This window comes from Pyxicephalus adspersus, chromosome 5 (genome assembly GCF_032062135.1).
Source record: "Pyxicephalus adspersus chromosome 5, UCB_Pads_2.0, whole genome shotgun sequence".
In the NCBI taxonomy this organism is placed as follows: domain Eukaryota; kingdom Metazoa; phylum Chordata; class Amphibia; order Anura; family Pyxicephalidae; genus Pyxicephalus; species Pyxicephalus adspersus.
The window spans coordinates 63,457,693-63,477,821 of record NC_092862.1 but is presented as its reverse complement, the minus strand read 5'-3'; the positions used below and the strand labels follow the sequence as shown (position 1 = coordinate 63,477,821).

Sequence of the window (20,129 nt, the reverse complement as noted above, 5' to 3'; positions counted from 1 at the left end):
CATTGCAATTTGTTTTTCTCTTAACTTGGTGCATGTGGTGAAAATTCACTTTGCATGAAAATTGCATGCAAGGTGAAGTTGAAAAAAAAAAACAATCTATGCTTGTGCATGATTGGATGATTGAATTTAGCAGAGGTTCTCTTCATTTACTAAGCTAAAACTTTCCTTGCAGAGTAATATTTCAACCAGGTATTTTTATACTACATTTTGAATCATGTTTATGTTACCAATTGCCAGAGAGGTTTTAAACAAGTTCAGACACAAGGTTTGCAAACAATTCTCACCTTGCATTCAACACATTCAACATATGAAACGTAATATATATATATATATAAAATTAGACCATTGTTTTGCACCTACTTGTCTCACCACAAATTGGAAAGTTAAATTCTGAAATTAAAAAAAAATTGTTGATTTAACATTTTGTGTATTATACAATAAACAGGTTGCTTTAACTCCATGTTCCAAAAGACATACTGTATGTGTAAGAATCGAGCATGAGTGCTTTAAACTGAAAAATCAGATCACATTAACCTCCCTAGAGGTAACCCCGAGTGTGACACGGGGTAAAAAAAAGTTGCTAAAAGCGGTAACCCCGAGTCACACTCGGGGTATGTAAACCTATGGGAGGTAATAGTAAATAGAGCCTTACCTGATCCGCGGGCGTCCTGCGTCATCCAGTGCCGCAATCTCTGTCTTCTTCTCTCTTCTTCCGCCCGGCTTCTGCATCCGATGAGTCACCGGGGAGTTCCCAGTGACGTTGGTGCTTGTGTATGTTGCCGGGGGGGCGGGCGGTTAATTTAAAAATCAATTTGTATTGCATTCAGTACAAAATAACTGTATTAAATGCAATACATTGGATTTACATGTGTAAAAGCAGTACATTGTTTTCAAGAACATTTATTTTATAGTATATGTAATAGTATGCGTATAATATGTATTTAAAAAAAAAAAATTAAAAAAATTAAACATTTTTTTAAATTTATAATTTTTTTAATTTATTCAATTTATTCTTTTTACATGATTTTGTGTTTCAAACTTTAATATACTCATACTATTATATTATACTGTAAAATAAATTTTCATGAAAAACAATGTACTGCTTTTAGACATATAAAACCGGAAAAAAATGAACGGCTAGAGAGGTTAATGCAGTGCCTAAAATTTTTTAGAACAAAAAGCCATATGTGAATTTCAGGAATCAACATTATTCTAACAGTGTACATGCTTTTATAAGATTGTTAGTTGTATTGTAAAAGTGAGAGCTGCATCCCCATAGGTAACGTTTATAAGGATTTGTGGTATTGTTGGAGCTATCACATACTTATTGTGGACATGAATGAGAAAGCTTATTGGAAAGGCTTGGTTTCAAACAGTGTAAGAGATGATTCATTCTCAATATTGAGACTTAGTTAGCATGTAGTTGCATTGAGTAATGAAAATAAAAGAAAATATGATATAAATTTAAAAATAAAGGCACCTTATGTAGGCAACTGACAGAACTGCAACATGGTCTTCTGATTTGACCAATCTCATCAATAACAGTCATAGCAGAGTTGAGTTCTACTGGATACCCTCTATGCACATTCAACTTTATATTGCATATTGGCCCATAACTGAAAAAGTTCATATGTGGGTGGGTTTAGATGTTTAATTGTGAAAATTAAGTCCTCCATTTTTACTACTTTGTCACTTACATTACATTTCTTACATGACTGGGCACAGGCTAACCCTCTATTTCCCTCAGTAGTCTGACCTGTTGGGGAGTAATACAAAATCCTGTCTACAATGTTGGCTCAGGAAAAGCATGAGACTGCATTTGCTCTTTTACCTGAGCTTAAGAAATTGCTATACTAGTGAGCTAGCACCATATGGAGGGAAAACTCTACAGTCAGAATTTGAGAATTTCCAATACTATAAATATCCCTAGCATATAAGTATTGATAACTATAGACGCTTACCATATAATAAACATATTTTTCTTTTTAAACTTCCTTTTTTAGGGAGATCCAGGTCCTGATGGTGATGAAGGTCCTTCTGGCTACCCAGGAGACATTGTAAGTACAAGATTATCTGAATGTTTAATATACATGAAATTACTTGACGGTATACAATACCAAGCACTGTACAAAATGTCATTAGGCTCCAAAAACACATTATGCTGTATCCTTAATTAGTCATTTTAAAAGTTTATTAAAGTTTTTTATGTATTTTCCTATGTATTTTCTTTTATGTATGTCATCATGTGACTGTTACAACAAGACTGTTACAGCAATCATTGGCCATATTTAGCATGATGCACTTTTAGGGCAGAAGGTTTTCGCTTGAAATATATTTCAATTTTACAACTGTAGCAGTATGACTATATCTAAGCAATGCAACAGAAATTTACAAAAAAACGCAAATCACTAGAATAAATTGTTGGCAAGTGCACTTTTTCACTTGTGTGGGTTTTCATTTGCCTACATGGTTACATGATCAGCCATAAATATCATAATCATTAAATTGTAAAATGTCATGGCTTGATTTTTGTGCTTACTTTTGATTATATTTTTCATACCTCTAACTGCTCTTTTATTAGAATTTTAAAAGAGTTAGTATTTACCATCCTGTTGGGTTGAATGGCATTTTCTTTCTGCCCAGAGAACCCAACAGGTAGTAAGAGAAATGCCTCTACAGTGAGGAGAATTTCTCAGTTTTTACAGTTGTTACTGGATCAAACGACCTTATATAAAGATTTTTTTCTATCTTAGTTTTGGACTTCCTATAACTTTCTGTCTTGGTGGCACTGGTCACCAGAACAAATAGAGAGGGCAAATCTAGACAGAAAAGAAACTTGAAGGGGATTTAACTTTCTTTTCTTTTTCTAAACTTTTATATTCTAAACTAAAAAAAAAAGTGATCCAAACTCTCATTACAGTACAGTGCATAAAAGCACACCGTATGTATTTCATGTACATAGCAGTGTGTTGGCATATTGAATAGGCTGTCTTAAAGCAGGGCACAACTATACATATATAATGCATATTACCAAACTGCAGAAAGGACCAATCCAGGCCCCAGTGTCCTTTCCCATCTTGAGTGCAAGTTATGAGGATCAAGGCTTCTATGAAAAGTCATTTGCCCCTTAAATGAAATGTCTGTTTTACTAATGCTCTTTTTTATTTCTTTATATAGGGTTTTATAGGTATTCCTGGAGAAAAAGGTGTACAAGGCAAACCAGGAGCTAAGGTAAAATCAAATCTGAGTAAAATATATTATACATTAGACATTGTATACATTATTAGAAGATGGTACAGAGAAGTCAATCACACGTAAATTGTCAAGGAGCATTCTTCAAGCTGTGCGCAATCGTTTTAGAGCACTGGTCGCCAACCTTTTTGGTTCCGTGGACCACTAAAATCACCGGCTCCTGACCGTGCATGCGCGGGGAGCCAGGTGTCAATCAAAGGGGCAGAAACCTCCCCCATAGTTACAACATCGTGACAGAGCCCCCCCCCCACACTCTCTCATCGCAGATCTAAGCCTGCGATGGGAGAGTGGGTGGGTTATGTTCAGGGACACAGCCCGCCCACTTTTCTAAGCCTGGGACTTGTACGAGGATGTGTTCGCAGCTCTGGCCGGTGCACCACCGAGCGGGGTCAGGAGAAGGACCCCCCTGAGGGGACGCACCGGCCAGAGCTGGGAACACATCCCCGTACAAGTCCCAGGCTTAGGAAAGTGGGCAGGCCAGAGCCGCGGACCCCCAAAATTTTCTAACACACCACAAGGTGGCAACCGCGGTTTTAGAGAATACAGCAATGTGACCCTACTACTTATTGTCCTATACCCCTTTAATAAACACTTCACTTACCACTAGGGAACATAACTTAAAACTACATAATATAACATACTACAAACATATAACTATACTACATAATAAAAAAAAAACAATACTAGTTGCTTGATTGTCATTAAGATCTAAATATTTCATTACTTTCTGAGCCAATGACTCAGAACAAGTATGTAGATGATAAATTCTGACCAAATGCAAAATGTGCCCAAAACATTAAAAGAACAGTACCAGTCAGGTAACTGTATCATTCCTTCTCCTCCACTTTACGTAGTATGATCATGTAATTATCATGTTACCATTTGCGGGAAAGGATCTGTTTGCTCACGCAGACTGCTGTTGGTGATTGAATCAGAACTGCATGTCCAATTTCCCTTTAGAGCCCAGCTGTCCAACCTGAAAAAATGACAGGATGTATGTATTATTAACACAGCAACCTGCTTTTTTTTTTTTGTTTTTTTACTATCTTTGGCTATAGTTCAACCTCAAGTTAAGATTTTACCCTTTTTTTTGCGCCATTCCTCTTTTACTCAGTATGAGCTTAACACAGATAAAACTGTGTACAATAACAATAAAATTGAAACTTTAAAATATAACCACACAATCGTGCTTGAGATACATTTGTCATTATAGCGTACCTAAACTCTCAATTTTCACTTTACATAAAAGGATAGTCAACCCTTTTATATTAAGTAAAAATTCTGTTCATTTGTTTTTTTTAAGTGCAACACCCTTTAAAAAAAAAAAAAAAAAAAAAAAAAGGGTGCAGCACTACCCCCTTTTTTTTGATCGCATAGGCGATCGAGAATATTTGTGAGTGCAAAGCCTCCCAGCATACGTACATCACACATCCCAGGAGGCTCTTGGGTGCTCCTTTTGAGCATGCCCGAGCTATTCCTTTGCCAGCATTCAGCTGTATTGTACATGGTTCTATGGATTTAGAATTGTTTCATATTTTTTTACAGCCCACATGTTAGGGATCCTGGGAAGGAGACACTTTTTATATGCATAGTTATATAGTAAAACTGATCTGTGCTGTTGCACTTACTATTCCATCCAACAGTACATGTATCAAATCTTTTTTTTTTTTTTTTTTTTATCAATATTGAGACTTAGTTAGCATGTAGTTGCATTGAGTAATGAAAATAAAAGAAAATATGATATAAATTTAAAGATAAAGGCACCTTATGTAGGCAACTGACAGAACTGCAACATGGTCTTCTGATTTGACCAATCTCATCAATAACAGTCATAGTAGAGTTGAGTTCTGCTGGATACTCTCTATGCACATTCAACTTTATATTGCATATTGGCCCATAACTGGGCAATACCTAGACTGCAGCTACAAAATTTCATTGAACCACTATAGCTCTTTTACCTTTTTACCTCCTTTGAGCATTTTCACTATGATCCTGATTATTTTGTGATAACTTTGTCATTACTGAAAATACTGAAACAATTCATATTTTTTCGTTATTGGTTATTACTATATTATTATACATATTATATAGGTATATTATTACTATGATTTATCTGATTTAAAAAAAAGAGGGTTAAATAGAAATATATTTTACCTAATAAATTAACTGTCATTCAAAAGCCAGTAATCAATCAGATGTGATTGAATCAGTAGATGATTTTGCATTGAAGTCTGTAGCTGCCAAACTGCAAAGCTCCCAAGCATATTATTGTTAGCAAAATACTCAGGAGTTCATCAGGGACAAACTTTGGGAACCGTGACTGTTTAAAAAAACGTATTTTTTGCATGAATCTATAAGAAGGTTTCAGTGGTAAGGCACATTTTTAAACCAAGGGGGAATGGGGGGATTTTTTCAGAATTGATCCCATCAGCATCCCAATGCTGTGATCTACAATAGGTTTGTTCCATGAGTCAGTTGGTATTATCTATTGAAATATTTACACTTTTATTCACAAATGAACACAGTGAAGATACCCATTGTGTAGCATGGAAACATTTGTGGATTTTACCTAATATATTTGATAGATTTCTTAAAACTGTACTGTACCAGTGGTAATGTAGAGAGAGGCAGAGTATCAATAAATGTACTGTAACACCAACAATGACATTTGGTGCAATTCTTAGATGCAGTGTTAAAGGCAAACACCATGGGTATAACGGAGACACCTACTTAACGACAATATGATGTTGCCTCTATTCTCAGAGCTTACATTTGTGTTTACTTGGAGCCAAAAGAACCTCTGACTCCTTGGCCTTTGACCTGCTCATAAAACTGTCCCTTGCTGTAAATGTTTAAGTGCCCTTTGCCAAGTGCAGACAAGCAACTAGTACTATTACACTAAGATTAACTGCTGTACATTCCAGCCAACAGTTCTGCAAATACTATAGAATCTGTCACCTATTCTCTTAGATATAGCTGGGGAAAGTTTAGAAACATTATTCAAAATTAATGTTGGTTATAATGAACAACTCTATCTTAGTCCTCATTTCCTTTTCTCCAATTTTATTGTGCCAGCTTTACTAAAATGATTGCTAATCTGATCAAACCAATTGTAAACTGATTCTTAACAATTATTGCACCTAATTTTGTTTATCCGCAGTTCTTACTTTCTAAATAGGAGATATAAAAGAAGTATACATGCTATAATACTATTTAACTTTGCTGTCAGCAAAAACAGGGTAAAACTGTCCAAAAATAGGACATTGACTGAGAAAAATAGTAAGTGTTTTACTACATGAATTAAAAGACCTCAGATAATATAATGTGAGTGAAACTGACCTGCAGCAAGTCAATTTTAAAGAGCAAAACCAAGACAAAATTCATTAATGGTAAAGAGAGCACAGGTTGTACTACAAGAATTAGGATACAGAGCAAAGAATACAGCTGTTTAAAACTGGCCAGCACCAGGACAGTAATAATTAGGGCAGTAGGCTTAACCTAATTTAATCTATGAGGATAGAGGGGAGAGAAATGTGAGTGGTATAATGTCAAGTGGTTTAGGTGTGCACTGTTCTTGCTCTGGCAGTTTTTATTTATTTCTAACTACAAATGATGCTTTGCTTTGAGCATCTCAGACTTAAAATAAAAAAAAAAAAACGACAAACCTTGCTGCAAACCCCTAAAATAAAGAAAAACACCTTCTATAAATTGAAATACAGTTTCATAAATTTTATAAACTACCCTGATGTCTTCATATACACTTTATAAGCTTTCCCTCCTACACCTTCCAGTTTACATACATACTCTGGCTATAGTTGCTCTGTACCCCCTCCCCCTTTTTATTTTCAGGGGCTCATTTACCCATAATCCCCCTTATTGGTCCTTCTAAACCTGCTGGCCAGAGTTCAAAGGACATGTATTACATATATTATGGTTTTAAGAAATCTACACAAAAATTTGCAATTTTAATATCAATGTCAACTTGAACGGTCATCACCAATGAACTGAAATGTCTAGGAAAAAAAGCCTAAAAGCACAATAAGCACCCCACTTTAACACTGGCCTGATGCTAAAGGTCAATAGGTGATGTACCGTAAGGTGAAGTTGCCAATACCTAACTACCCCATAATGCCAATTAGTTAATGTAAGCATCCCACATCTTTACCCCTGCTCCAAGGCAGTCTTAGGGGCAGTGATCTGGGGGGGCACAGTTGGGGCAGGCCCCAGTCATCTCCTGGACTGTGCAACCCAGCCCTAGAGATTACATAGAAACAGTAACTCTCTTAGTGTACACAGTGGCTCTTCACTGTCATTGTGACAAGTGCTCCACTTTGTATTTGTATAAGGAACATTAATAGCACTCCTGGTCTGCAGAGTGCATTAGACCAGCTGTCCCGCTATTACTCCCCCCTCCACTCACTATTCACATAAACAGCAACATGGCTGGGATAAAGAGCCAATCTGGTCATCCTTTTATGTTAAATAGCCATTGTAGGTTTCTGTGCAGCCTTTATGGACATTTGGGACTGTAGAGATACAAAACACATACATAACACATGAACTAAGGCAATGTTTAATAGCTCTGGTCATCTCGTCCTAGTAACAGTCCATACTTTACATATCCTTTTAACTTCTGGTTCTTTCAGGATATTACCAAAGAGTAGATCTGTATTTTTATCTGACTGTGTAATAACCTCAACTTACAAAAATAATTTTTAATTTGAATGTTTTTGTGCTACAGGGGGAACCTGGTCTTACAGGGCCACAAGGAGAGCCTGGGGAGAAAGGGGATCAGGTGAGTAAGATGAATTATAAAGTTTCCTTACATAAGAACATCTTAATCATCATAATTTAAAGAAGCATGTCTTGAAGCTGGCTAGAATTAGATGACCGTGCTACCTAGGACGTGAGCCTTATTTTTCTCTGCCACTTCAAAAAAATATATCATCCTGGGTGAGATTTTGAATCTTGGACCCTAAGACTGCAGACATGGCTACTTATTGCCTAGTCAAAAAAAAATACATGCAAGGCAACCACCGCTACACTATTTCCTAAGATGCTGTTCATTCTGATTTTACTATTTATGTTTCTGTACTAGGACAATATTTATTTTATATGTCCTTCTCCTTCAGGGTGACAATGGCAAGATTGGTGCTGATGGCATTGATGGATCTCCTGGTGAAAAGGTTCTTTCAAATATCTTCACTTGTAGAACATACACAAATCACACAGTAACACACAAAAACTTTTTAGGCATTTTTTTTTTAGACCATACAATTTGAAAGTTGACTATATTACTAGAAATAAAATCTAAAGATTGAATTAGGGTCTTGTTGAACTCTTTTGCTTATCCATACCACAAACCACTGAGATACTTATTGGTTCCATATATCATACTAATGGGAATTATGATTTTAGGAAAAGGCTTGTGCTAGGCACTCTACACAGCATTGAAATACTTCTGATAGCGTCTGTGTGATATTATCATTTCTGGTAGTAAACACCAGGTGACATCAAGAAAATACAGAAAAGAGTCCTATCCTAACAAAAAAAAAAGGTGTAAGAAAAATTTAACCCCTACCACACTATAATTTCTCAAAATGCCAATGCCCTTCACATAGCCAGAGTATTTGATCATACCTCCTAATAATGGTAAATAACTTGGTCAACTCAATCCTAAAAAACATTACTCCTAGTTACATGTAAAATTTAGACTTGCTCTGATTTGGATATGACATTTGTATCATCCTTTAAATGTTGTATCAGTTTAAAATGAACCTATCATTAGAAATCCCACTTCACACGAATCAATAGGTCAGGTATCACCAATACCAATTACATATATTTGATTTAAAAAGTATTATTTCAATGAATAAAAATTGCTACTGTAAGCTTAATTTTGCCACTTGTTCGTTGTTAGTTTTGGACATCATTACAAATTACAGAGAGTCTATTGTTGTTAACCCAACAGATCTGATCTGATATTAACATCAAAAGCAAGTGGAGTTGGTTATGTAATGAACTGTGTACACATGTACTTACAATATACTGTAATAATTGCACATTAAACAGGGGTTTTGAAATGTTCACAAACAAGTTTGGAACTAGCTGATTTGTTTTTCACATTTATATCCGAAAAACATAAAAAGTCAATACAAATGATTTTAACAGGGATCTCGTGGGAAACCAGGAAAACAAGGACTTGATGGACCAAAAGGGCAGAAGGTAGATTTTTTTTTTTGATGTACAAAACATTTTGGTTAAATGCATGAATAATACTATTGAGGTATATAAATTGTAAATAGTTGGTTTTGGGTGATGTGCAAGCTTTTACAAGTTCCCTTTCATGATATTTTGGCAAACCAATGGAAGCAAAGTAGTCGCCAAATGAAAAAGCCAAATTTCCAAGACAACATAGAGATGGCTTTTAAATATATTATCTTTGAATAAAATTTCCAGGTAGAGGCTTTCAGGGATAGAGGAGCTCTTTCTTTGGGCCTAGCTAAGTAGCTGAATAAGAAAAATAAAGCTGAACTAGCCAGTAACCATAAGTGTATGACTTTTTTCTTGAAGACATAATGTAGATTCAAGGATTTTATATTTATTTACTGATCTTTTTAACTTATTTTATGTAAATTATCTTTTACCTTATTTTAATTATCTGCTAATATTAGTCATGGTATGTACAGTAAATGCAGTCATTTTCCAATTTTAAAAAAATCAAATGGATTTATATAACATTTCATGTCAATATCCAATATTGGAATTATTAGTGTATAGTCTACCTGTGGAATATCATATTTTTGGTTCAGTAGATTTCTTATCATAGCTACAGGCACAGTACACCTCCAACTGATTCCAAGTAATCTGAAAATAAAATAGCAGCAGACAAACCAACAAACACATTGCTTGGGTGTCTGGTTTTAGGTTGATTTCCATTTTATCAGCTACATCAACTTTGGAGACTGAGACAAACTTGTTATTAAGTTAATTCACTGTTAATTTACAGAGTTTTGTAAAACTCTGTGAATACTTTTGATAGAACCGTGGTAATCGTTTAATAATAACAATCCTTAATTAGCAGTACACCATACATGAAGGGAATTGTAATACTTGAGTTCATTACATGATTATGTCATTGACAAAAAGACTAAATGTTTATAGATCTTTATAAATGTTTAAAAACATACAATAGCTGTATGGACATTCATAAGGGTTTAAAATAAAGTCAGTACAGCCTTAATGAATTCCTTTTTTTTTTTACAACTAGGTCATTAAGTGAATTGATCATTAAGCAAGAGCACACTAGAATACAAGTCTTCAGATATTTGACACTGAGATTCTGCACTGCCTTTCCCAGCACCAAATTTCTTGTACAATACTGACTGACCATGGTGCTGGTCATAAGTCTGAGCAGTCATTTAACAGTTCCGTTGTTAGGTTAGGAGAACAGTGTCAGTTCTTTTTTTTAGGAACAGTATAATGACAAACAAAAAATCTGGTTAAAAAAAATGAACACTGAAAGTAAAAAAAAAAAAAAAAGAAAAATCTGCTGTTTGTATTTACTATAGTTATGATATTCACATGAACTTGAAAATAAGAAATGTATTCTATGTTTACAGGGGGTTAAAGGTAAATCAGGATTCCCGGGAAGCCAAGGAGAACGAGGATATGTGGTAATACTTTAAAAGATTTTCTGTTTGTTTATTTACAATAATACTATTGCAGGATAACAGAAATGGGGTATATTTAATGTGAAGTACAGGGTGTCCCAAAAGTCACTATACTCTTTTAATGAATTCCTAAAAAATTACACAAGAACTTTATTCATATTTTTAGAATCAACAAACCATTTGTTGCAGTTTTACTTGCTAGGCTTGCCATTAGGTTCAAACACCTTAAAGACTAGTCGTATACCTCCACATAAGCGCCTCCATTTTCGACAACTTTCAGCCACCTTCGTGCGCAAGCCTCTCCCAACGTTTTGCAGCATCTCTTTCGCGACCTCACTGCAGGCCGTGCAGATTCTTTCCTCAAGCTGTGACTGGTTACGGGGCTTAGAGGCATACACCTTGATTTTGATATAGCCCCACAAAAAGAGCTTTATCACTATACGAAGCATCCACTGAATCGAGATTTTGTTGATGCGGAGTTCCAGTGCAGCCCTCTGGAAGGACTTTCCCTAGCTTTGTGCGAATTCCTGCTCCAGGAGTTCAGTGTTTTATGTTTCAATACATTTTTATTGGTTTTCAATTTAATTGATAGATATTAAACAAAGAATAGTTTGAACTATTGTACATAGATCACATAAATACAAAGTTCAAAAATAAGAACAATAAAAAATTAGAGTACAAAATTCTGAAAACAACACAAAAACTAATGGGAATAAACAAATTAAGAGAGGGAGTTCCTCAGGTGACCGAAATAGCTTATAGATACAGAATGGAGGCTCTGATAGACAAAAAGGTAATGTCCCAACATTAAAAAAAGAAGGTAAACTATAGTGAAAGTCCATCAGTCTACAGCAAGTAACCTGAGGTATATTGGGTGGTACCTGAGGTTATACTCTAATAAACACAAGAACGCAGACAACATACAAAGGGGTGGGGTACAAGGCAAAGAGGAGTTCAGTATTTCATCGGTGGTGGCACTGTGTGCCTTGTCAAGAACAGAGCTTGTTTCGAGAAACTTGTCATGGATTGCGTAAATTGTGTTAAGCGTTGGAGCAGTGTGACTGCCATTAAGCTTCTCAAACTCATGCTGAACTGCAGTCGGAGACTGGAAAACTTCTTGCCAAGCAGCAATTTAGCAACGCTGCTCCAATGTCAATTGGGGAGCCATTGTTAAAGGAATGATAATACGCTTTGAAAAACTTCAAAGCCTAAGTTGTTGATGGCCTCAAGTCTCTCTGAATGATACCTGGAACTAAATAGAAAAAAAGGAAGTGTGTAATGACTTTTGGGACATCCTGTATATATTCCACAATTCAGTGTTCATTCAAAATGAACTATAATGATCATGTCATCTATAGTCTTACATTTTATGTTTGCTGTTCAGTTGAGGACACCTGGTTCTTCTTCCACTGAAATTACTGCTCATTCCAATGTAAAGAATATCATTTGCCTGGGTGTAAAGCATGCAGATAACTGTGTGACAAGTTGTGTCACTCATTTTGGGTCAGTGATTCCGCAGGAAACTGCATGTTTTGTAACCAGGTTGATGTCAACTTCTCAATAGGAGATTTTCTTATTATAATTAGGCATAATTAACTTCTTCTTCTCTTAACTATTACTTTTATTCAGTTTTTTTCTTCTGTTTATATATTCATATATATATATATATATATATATATATATATACTTTAAAAAAATATTTGTTTTTGGTATTGACTATTTCATTTGTAAATTTAGAACAAAATGTATGGTTTTATCTACACCAGCAATATAGTATTTTAAAACACTGCTAAAAAAGTTGAAAATGTTCCTTTTTTATATTTCATAAAAAAAAAAAAAAAAAAAAAAACATGCAAGAAAAAAAAAAATCTTACAATGGCAAAGTGTTTCTTCCCTACTGCACTCTTTGCAGTATTGTGTGGTAAAGCCAGATGTGTTACTTGTAAATTATAAATTGTAAATTAAAAAAAAAAAAAAAAAAAAAAAGCATGCAGACATTCTCCACCATAACTGGAAGTGTCAAGTATATCACTATATCCCTGACTATGTAAAGCATTAAGAGGGCAAAGGGAAAGAAAATTGAAGCAACTACAAGGCTTGCGCTGCTGGTATTGAATTTGTTGTTTTGCCTTGCAGCTATGGCAAAAAACATTTACACTTATACACTTATTTTAATTGTTTGCCTGGCTGGCGTACGTTATCTGCTAGACACTGGTAACCATCATTGTGTTTTTTTAAAGTGGAGGTCCTGAAAAAATATGAAATATTTTTGTTTAATAATTATTACTCATGCTTTTTTCAGGGTTACCCAGGAATTACAGGAGATCCAGGAGAACCAGGAATAAAGGTTATTAATATGTTCAGATCAGTGCACAATGCGTTGTACGTCTAAATATAACATACTGTGTTCTATGGAATCTAGAATAAGTGACTGATTATGCTATGCAAAATATATTTATGATAAGATTTTTAAAACACTTTAAATACATTTTTTATTTCTCTTTAAATAAGTAACTATAAGTACAATGTTAACATCAGTTGGGACCCTCTAGCTTAGTCAGGCTGCAAACAAGCATGCAAGTAGTGCTGAACTTTCCTAATTTATATAGAGACCAACATTATTTTGCCTTGTTTCAAAAGCAAATGGCATATTCAGCAGCACAAATTGTCAAAAGCGATTGAAAAATAAAATAAAGTTGGTTGGCTGCTATCAAGGTAGGTACATTTTTTTGGATTTTTACTCCATTTGTTGTATCCATTTATCTACTAGAATAGCAACTTTCCAATTCTAAGGGATACACTTCTATCCCTTGCCCTTCATGTATGTTGGTGCAGCACATCTGTCTATGGCCAGTGTGACTTTTTTATTGTTCCGTGTGACATAGTGTATTAGGAAAAGTGGACAAAATTTCTTGTAAACAGAGTGGGCTTCCACAGTATGCTAAATTTGCGCTCAAAACCTTTGGACAAGATAATGTAAAGGTAATTTGAAAACTTTTTACACCATAATTAAAAATACCCTCATGGAAAAAGCTCAAATGTATTCAATAACAGAACAGAGGGCTAAGGTATTACAGTCTACTCTGTGTATTCCATAATTATTCTTTATCCATGAATGCCAGCCACTTGGGTGTAGCTCAGAGATTTAAGTAAAATGCACCCATTTACAGTAATGAATACTTTTGGGTTCAGTTTTATTTATACAGCAAAAAGCATTGACTTTGATTTGTTTTGATAAAAGCAAGCAATCATGGAAATATTCTTTGCTGACTGTATATTTGAACTAAAAGTTCTTTCCCATACACATAGGGGTTCAATATTGAATACTTAATTGTTCCTTAGGAAGCAATCTGGTTATCACACCCGGCCATACTGTGCCAGAAAAAATATCTATAAACACAACCAACTAGTTAGTTTCCGGGTATACAGATGTTTATTTTTACCTTCTAGAAGTAGTGGAAAGTGCATATAAGCAATGTTACATCCAAGTCCTGTAAGGAGGGTTTTGTTGGATGTTTTGTTTGCTAATGACGTGACAATAAGGCTAGGTTCAGACCCAGTCACTTGGGCACCCACTCCTCTGGCTTTTAAAAAAAGAGAATTTGCACATTTGACAGTGAGCTGCAATGAGTGGTATTAACTGCTCACTGCCACCCTTTTAAGTCTCTGTTTGACTGCTGCAGTAGTAAGCCATATTACTTTTGTATATATTTTTTTCAGTTTACAATAAATATGGATTCCATGATATGCATACTATGTCCATAGAACCATGTTGTCTGCCACAGACAAGTAACTTTAGAATGATGTTAATAATGATGCACTTGTACTGTGTTCCACCTAATAATTTTAAAGCCCCCACTCTAAACTCAAATTCTTACCACTGAATTGAGAGTTTTCTGTACATGGCATAATTTAGTAAATTGTTTTGTTTTTTTTTGTTTGTTTTTTTGTGGTCAAAGCTAGCTGTTACATATTCTGTCTGTATGTGATAGGGTTGGCTATTTAGCTCTAACAAGATGATGAGAGGTTCTACAATACTCTTCAAAAATATGCAGATTAGTTACCCATGTTCTGTAATTCCACATTTAGCCAATTCACAGATATCATCTCACAGTATTACTGTAGTCATTGATGATAATATACCGTGCCTAGAGTGGAGTTTCCCAACATTTTGAGAACTCTTGAAATAGGTTTTAGGACTTCATGGAACCCACACTATAATAACTATATTCACTGGGGACAATGTCCCCTACATTGGTGGCCAGTGGGAAGGCTGCCACACAGATAGCCAAAAAGATCCATGGTGTCAGTGGTACAGTCCTGAAAGTCACAAACTGCTCATTACTTCTAGCAACCTCTGGAGGAACCTTTGGATTCTATGTAACCATGGTTGAGAAACAATGATCTAAAGCATGATAAAGAAAATGTATATTCTCTCTTTACTGAACCCATCCAATTTCTTTTTTTAACACTCTGTTGCAGCTCCTATACCATATCTATTCTAATACCCCCTTTTTATGCTTTTAATATTGTATTCAAATGTTGTTGTATACATATTATACAAGTATATTGACAAAACCAGGTGAACATTTAATAGATGAGTAAAACAAAACCCCTAATTAAAGAAACTAATTTTTTACACAGGGCATTACAGGATTGTCTGCTGTTCCTGGTATTCCTGGTCGTCATGGAAAAGATGTAAGTTTACTGAAACCTTGCTTTGTTCTATTCTGTTCACTGTTGCTGTACCACAGTCTAACTCTAGTAAATATGAAATTCTAGGGTGCTCTTGGTGTACGTGGCAAAGAAGGAGACACTGGATTCATGGGACCAAAGGTATGTTGCAAACATATGGAGAGAACATACCATCCGGTTATACTGTATGCTTTCATATAAAAATATTCTGTCTTTGACCTTGTTTCCAAAATAGGAGTTTTACTCCTAATGTATTGTAATACATCTATCATCTATCTTGTTCTTCTCATAACAGGGAGACAAAGGAGACCGAGGGCCACCAGGTCCACCTGGAATTAAGGGACCAATGGTATCACACAGTCAATTTTCTTTTCTTTTAATATTTTTTTTGTATACGTGGTATTTTATCTGTTAAGTGTTATGTATTTCTATATACCTTAGCACAGTATTGCCCTTTATTAAGACGTTATCACGTATGTAGCAACACGTTATCAACAGTTTGAGAAAAAAAATGACTTATGTGATCAATACATTTAGACGGCTGTGGAAAGTTGGTAGTAAATTTACATAAGCACATAGCTTCATGTATGTTTTCAGCTAAAATGTGGAAATAATTACAGCACCATCCAAGGTTTCCCTTGAGTATATGCAGTGTTGCTCTGTTCTCTGTTAGTCACTGTTTACACATGCCAGTTTTTTTTTTGGAAGGGCTATATTATTTTATGTGAGTCAAGCTGGCAGTCATGACTGTTGGCTTTAGGGGATGCCATGGGCAAACGACAGAGTAATACATAGAGGTAATCTCTCTTTGATTCTCTCTTTGTGTATAATATTGTATTTAGATTTATATTGGCTTAAACTTGCTCTCAGTTTTGAGAAATGTAATTTGCATTCAATAACTTTGTGTAACATTTATACATAATTATATTGAGACTGTCCACATAAGGTATATTCCAAGTATAATATTCAGTCATAATTAATGATCTAACCTTATTAAACTGTTGTTTAATAGTTATGTGCCCATATTTATCTAACTGGTTTACTAAATAAACCCATATGCCTTGCATAAAATTTTAAATCACAATGCACATTGTGGATGTAATATCAAATATGTGTTTAGTGTTTTATGTAGCTAAAGAATGCTCAGGAATTAGGTTACTGATTGACAAGTATGTCTTTGAATGGAATTGTATTTTATTATTCTAAAGCTAAAGTGTTTGGGGCTGGATGGGAACCTTTAGATGAGGGGGTGTCATATAGTGAGGCAATGGTGGCACAGCGGGCATGTAAAGCTAACAAAGAATTCACAATATAAATATACTATAAATTCAGTAATTGCATGAATACAATAAAAAAGAAGAATACCTGAAGGACACCAGGAAAAGTAAGGACAAAACTCCATAAGAGATAGCAAATGTTAAACTTTAGGTTTTTCTGGTGCTCATAAGCAGCATTGTTTAATAAATCAAAGCATTACTCATTTGACTAACCATGTATGGCCAACTTTTGTTATATATATATATATATATATATATATATATATATATATATTGTAACACAAAGGGCCAGAGAGCAATGCAATACCTAAACCATGATAAGTAACATGTTGCTTAAATGAATTACACTTTTTTTTTTTTAATTGCATAATTATAGGGTCCAAAGGGAGAAAGGGGTGATGCAGGCATTCATGGCAAACCGGGTCCACAGGGTCTTCAAGGTCCTAAGGCAAGTATAGGGCTAAACCATTCACTATTTAGACATTGACAACTAAGCGTGTTAGTCAGGGTTAGTATTTACGTTTAACATTTCTTTTTTTTCTATACAGGGCTCAAAGGGTGACATCGGAGATGATGGTATAAAGGTAATATATTTATAACACATCCATTCTATTATTATTTAATTTGTTTTTTTTGCCGCCATGACATTTTATTTCCTGAGTGCCTAAGTGTAGACAGAGTTGGTTCTCAGTATGATGTGCATTTACTAGGGTGAGGGAGAGCAGTTCTACATTTTTTAACTTAACGTGTAATGCCTGCTATTTTTGTTTGGTTTTGGGCAAACAAACAGTTGTTTTCTCTCGCACTCAAAACAAAAGAAAACAGCACATAGGGGCACATTTACAAAAGGGCAATCTGTCATAAAAATGTTCCTTTGTTCAGTATAATAATGTCACTAACATGTACATCTCATTGTCGATCTGCTGACAAGAATGTACTATCAATCAAGTGTGGGCATATTTATAAATTAGCAATCAAACCTAGATTTTCCACTTAAAAGTTTTTTTATCTAATTATTATTTTAGATCTAAGGCTTATTTGGTGTAGAGGATAAAGAGAGTAGTAATTTTGCAAGATATTATTACAGGATGAAATGGTACAGAGTCCTAACATTTCTGCATATGATCCTATTAGAGGTCTCCAACAGATGCTGGTGCTGCAATACAGGGCTGGGTTTGCCTATTTATATCTTTTGAGAATGCCCCAAAATTACCACTTACTGAAGACAGGTACATTTTGCAAGATCTTTGAACCCACATTCTTCCTCCTGCATCTTGCTGAATTCCCCCCCCACACACATACCATAAATTGATTCTTATATGCTTTATTGATGCAACAAAGGCCAGTACTCTGGTGTGGGGTGGGGGCACCTACGATGGCTATGTGGTTTTCCAGAATCTGTGAGAATGTTAATAGAAGACCTTACTGCAACTCTGAGAGAGTCAAAGGAGCAATTTTGGAATAGGTGGTATTATTGGACCTTTTATAAGTCCTTTGCTGTCTACCTGAAGATCTCAATTTGTTGTATTGCTTGATCAAGTTCTTTCTATAAAACTTGTACTAAATGTAAAATATATTATTAGGGAAACTGCCCTTCCCACATACAATAAAAGCAGAAACAATGCTACAGGGAAAAAAGCAATATGAAGCACTAAAAAGCCATAAAAGAAACATTCATACATAAATTAATGGTGTTGTATGCAAAAAACAAATCAAGGCAAGAAGGTCAAAAATTAAAAAGGCAAATAGCCCTGCAAAATAAAATGCAGATATAAAAAAATCAGTGAAGACAGTGATATGTTAATAAAAAAAATCAATAAAAAAAGTAGAGCGTTAGGAGTGGTCAGTAGAGGAGAGGAGAGTAGGGACTCCACAAACACTGTTAAAAAAAAGAGCAAAAAAAGAGATCATCACAAAACCCATAGTGATTTAATTAAAGTAATTTGTTTTAATAACACAGTGTGTTGCAAGACCTGAGAATGTGAGCATAGCAATGGATTCTAAAGGCAGTAGTCTGCCTATCAAGATGGTGGCCTAGATCCAGTCAGATTCTTGCTTTTTCCATGGCTAAATGCTGCAGGTGCCTCAAAATCCCCTTTTCCCCAAATTATCTTCCCACACATGTATACAGAGAATTAATGTTGCTCAAGATTCAGACAATATAAACAATATCTTGTAAAAAAGGTTTAGTTGCCTCTAAATATAATGCAGAGTAAATATTAGAGAATTTATAAAATACGAATTTATTTTATTCAAGGGATCATAAAAAGCTCACTGTATTTATAAGTACAAGAATAAATGTAAATACACTGAATTTCCCTTAGCCATGGAACCACAGCAAATAAAAGTAACAACTAGTGCAAATATTTGAAGAGGACACAAATATTTTGGAAGGCTTAAAAAGTTTTCAAGTGCAATAGTTGACGGCCAGTAGCCAAATGGCATGACATTGATATTGCTTACTTTATGAAAGATTTCTAGTGTAATACATTTATGTGTATTTCTAGATGTGTTGCTTTGCTCCTGTGCAAGGTGTATTTATGCTCCTTTGTTATGTAGATATCATGTTTAAAATGGATCTAAACTGTAACTGGGTGACTTTTGTGCACTATACATTTATAGCAAACAACTACCATGTTATTTATTTCATAATCTACCTTATTTATTAATGCTTACATTTGTGAGTTGTTTATCGCCTTAATTTTTGTTGATCACCTTCTTTCTACATGCACTTGTTTATTTTTTAGCTCTACACCATAGCCGTGCATTGGTACAATGGTGGACCATGCCTGCACAAAGTGTGTTGGCATTGCTGCTTGTAGTCTCAGCCAGGGGAATATGAGACAGGTTAACAATAGGACAGGAGTACAGTTTAGAAAACATTGTTACTTATTGAAATGCCTGAACAAAGGTATGGCAGGATACAGTGCTTCTCAAAAATACAATTCTCAATGCAGCTAAGGCCTGTATCCCAGCCTTATGGAAGAATACTGCCCCTCCGACGGTAATACATTGGTTGCAAAGGGTTGCTGATATATATCACATGGAGGATTTGATATCCACTGACGCTAAGAAAGTGGAAAAAGTTGCACAGACTTGGTACCACTGGATCCACTTTATCACTACTGAGGAATATTGCCGTTTGTTACGACCACCTGCCTAGATACCTGAGTATTCTGGGATGGATGCCTAATTGCATTCTGCCACTGTTTCAGAGATGTGATTGATTCTA

General features: G+C 35.0%; 1 protein-coding gene across 1 annotated transcript in view; it reads left to right on the top strand.

Annotated features, from left to right (window-relative positions):
* Positions 1-20,129, top strand: part of LOC140332062 (uncharacterized) — a 47,330-nt gene that overhangs the window by 13,039 nt on the left and 14,162 nt on the right. Inside the window, exons 11-22 of the mRNA XM_072413359.1 lie at positions 2,004-2,057; positions 3,178-3,231; positions 7,994-8,047; positions 8,385-8,438; positions 9,424-9,477; positions 10,875-10,928; positions 13,228-13,272; positions 15,570-15,623; positions 15,708-15,761; positions 15,916-15,969; positions 17,274-17,345; positions 17,446-17,481. Of these exons, the coding sequence (XP_072269460.1) occupies positions 2,004-2,057; positions 3,178-3,231; positions 7,994-8,047; positions 8,385-8,438; positions 9,424-9,477; positions 10,875-10,928; positions 13,228-13,272; positions 15,570-15,623; positions 15,708-15,761; positions 15,916-15,969; positions 17,274-17,345; positions 17,446-17,481 (639 nt within the window). The remainder of the gene's footprint in view (positions 1-2,003; positions 2,058-3,177; positions 3,232-7,993; positions 8,048-8,384; positions 8,439-9,423; positions 9,478-10,874; positions 10,929-13,227; positions 13,273-15,569; positions 15,624-15,707; positions 15,762-15,915; positions 15,970-17,273; positions 17,346-17,445; positions 17,482-20,129) is intronic.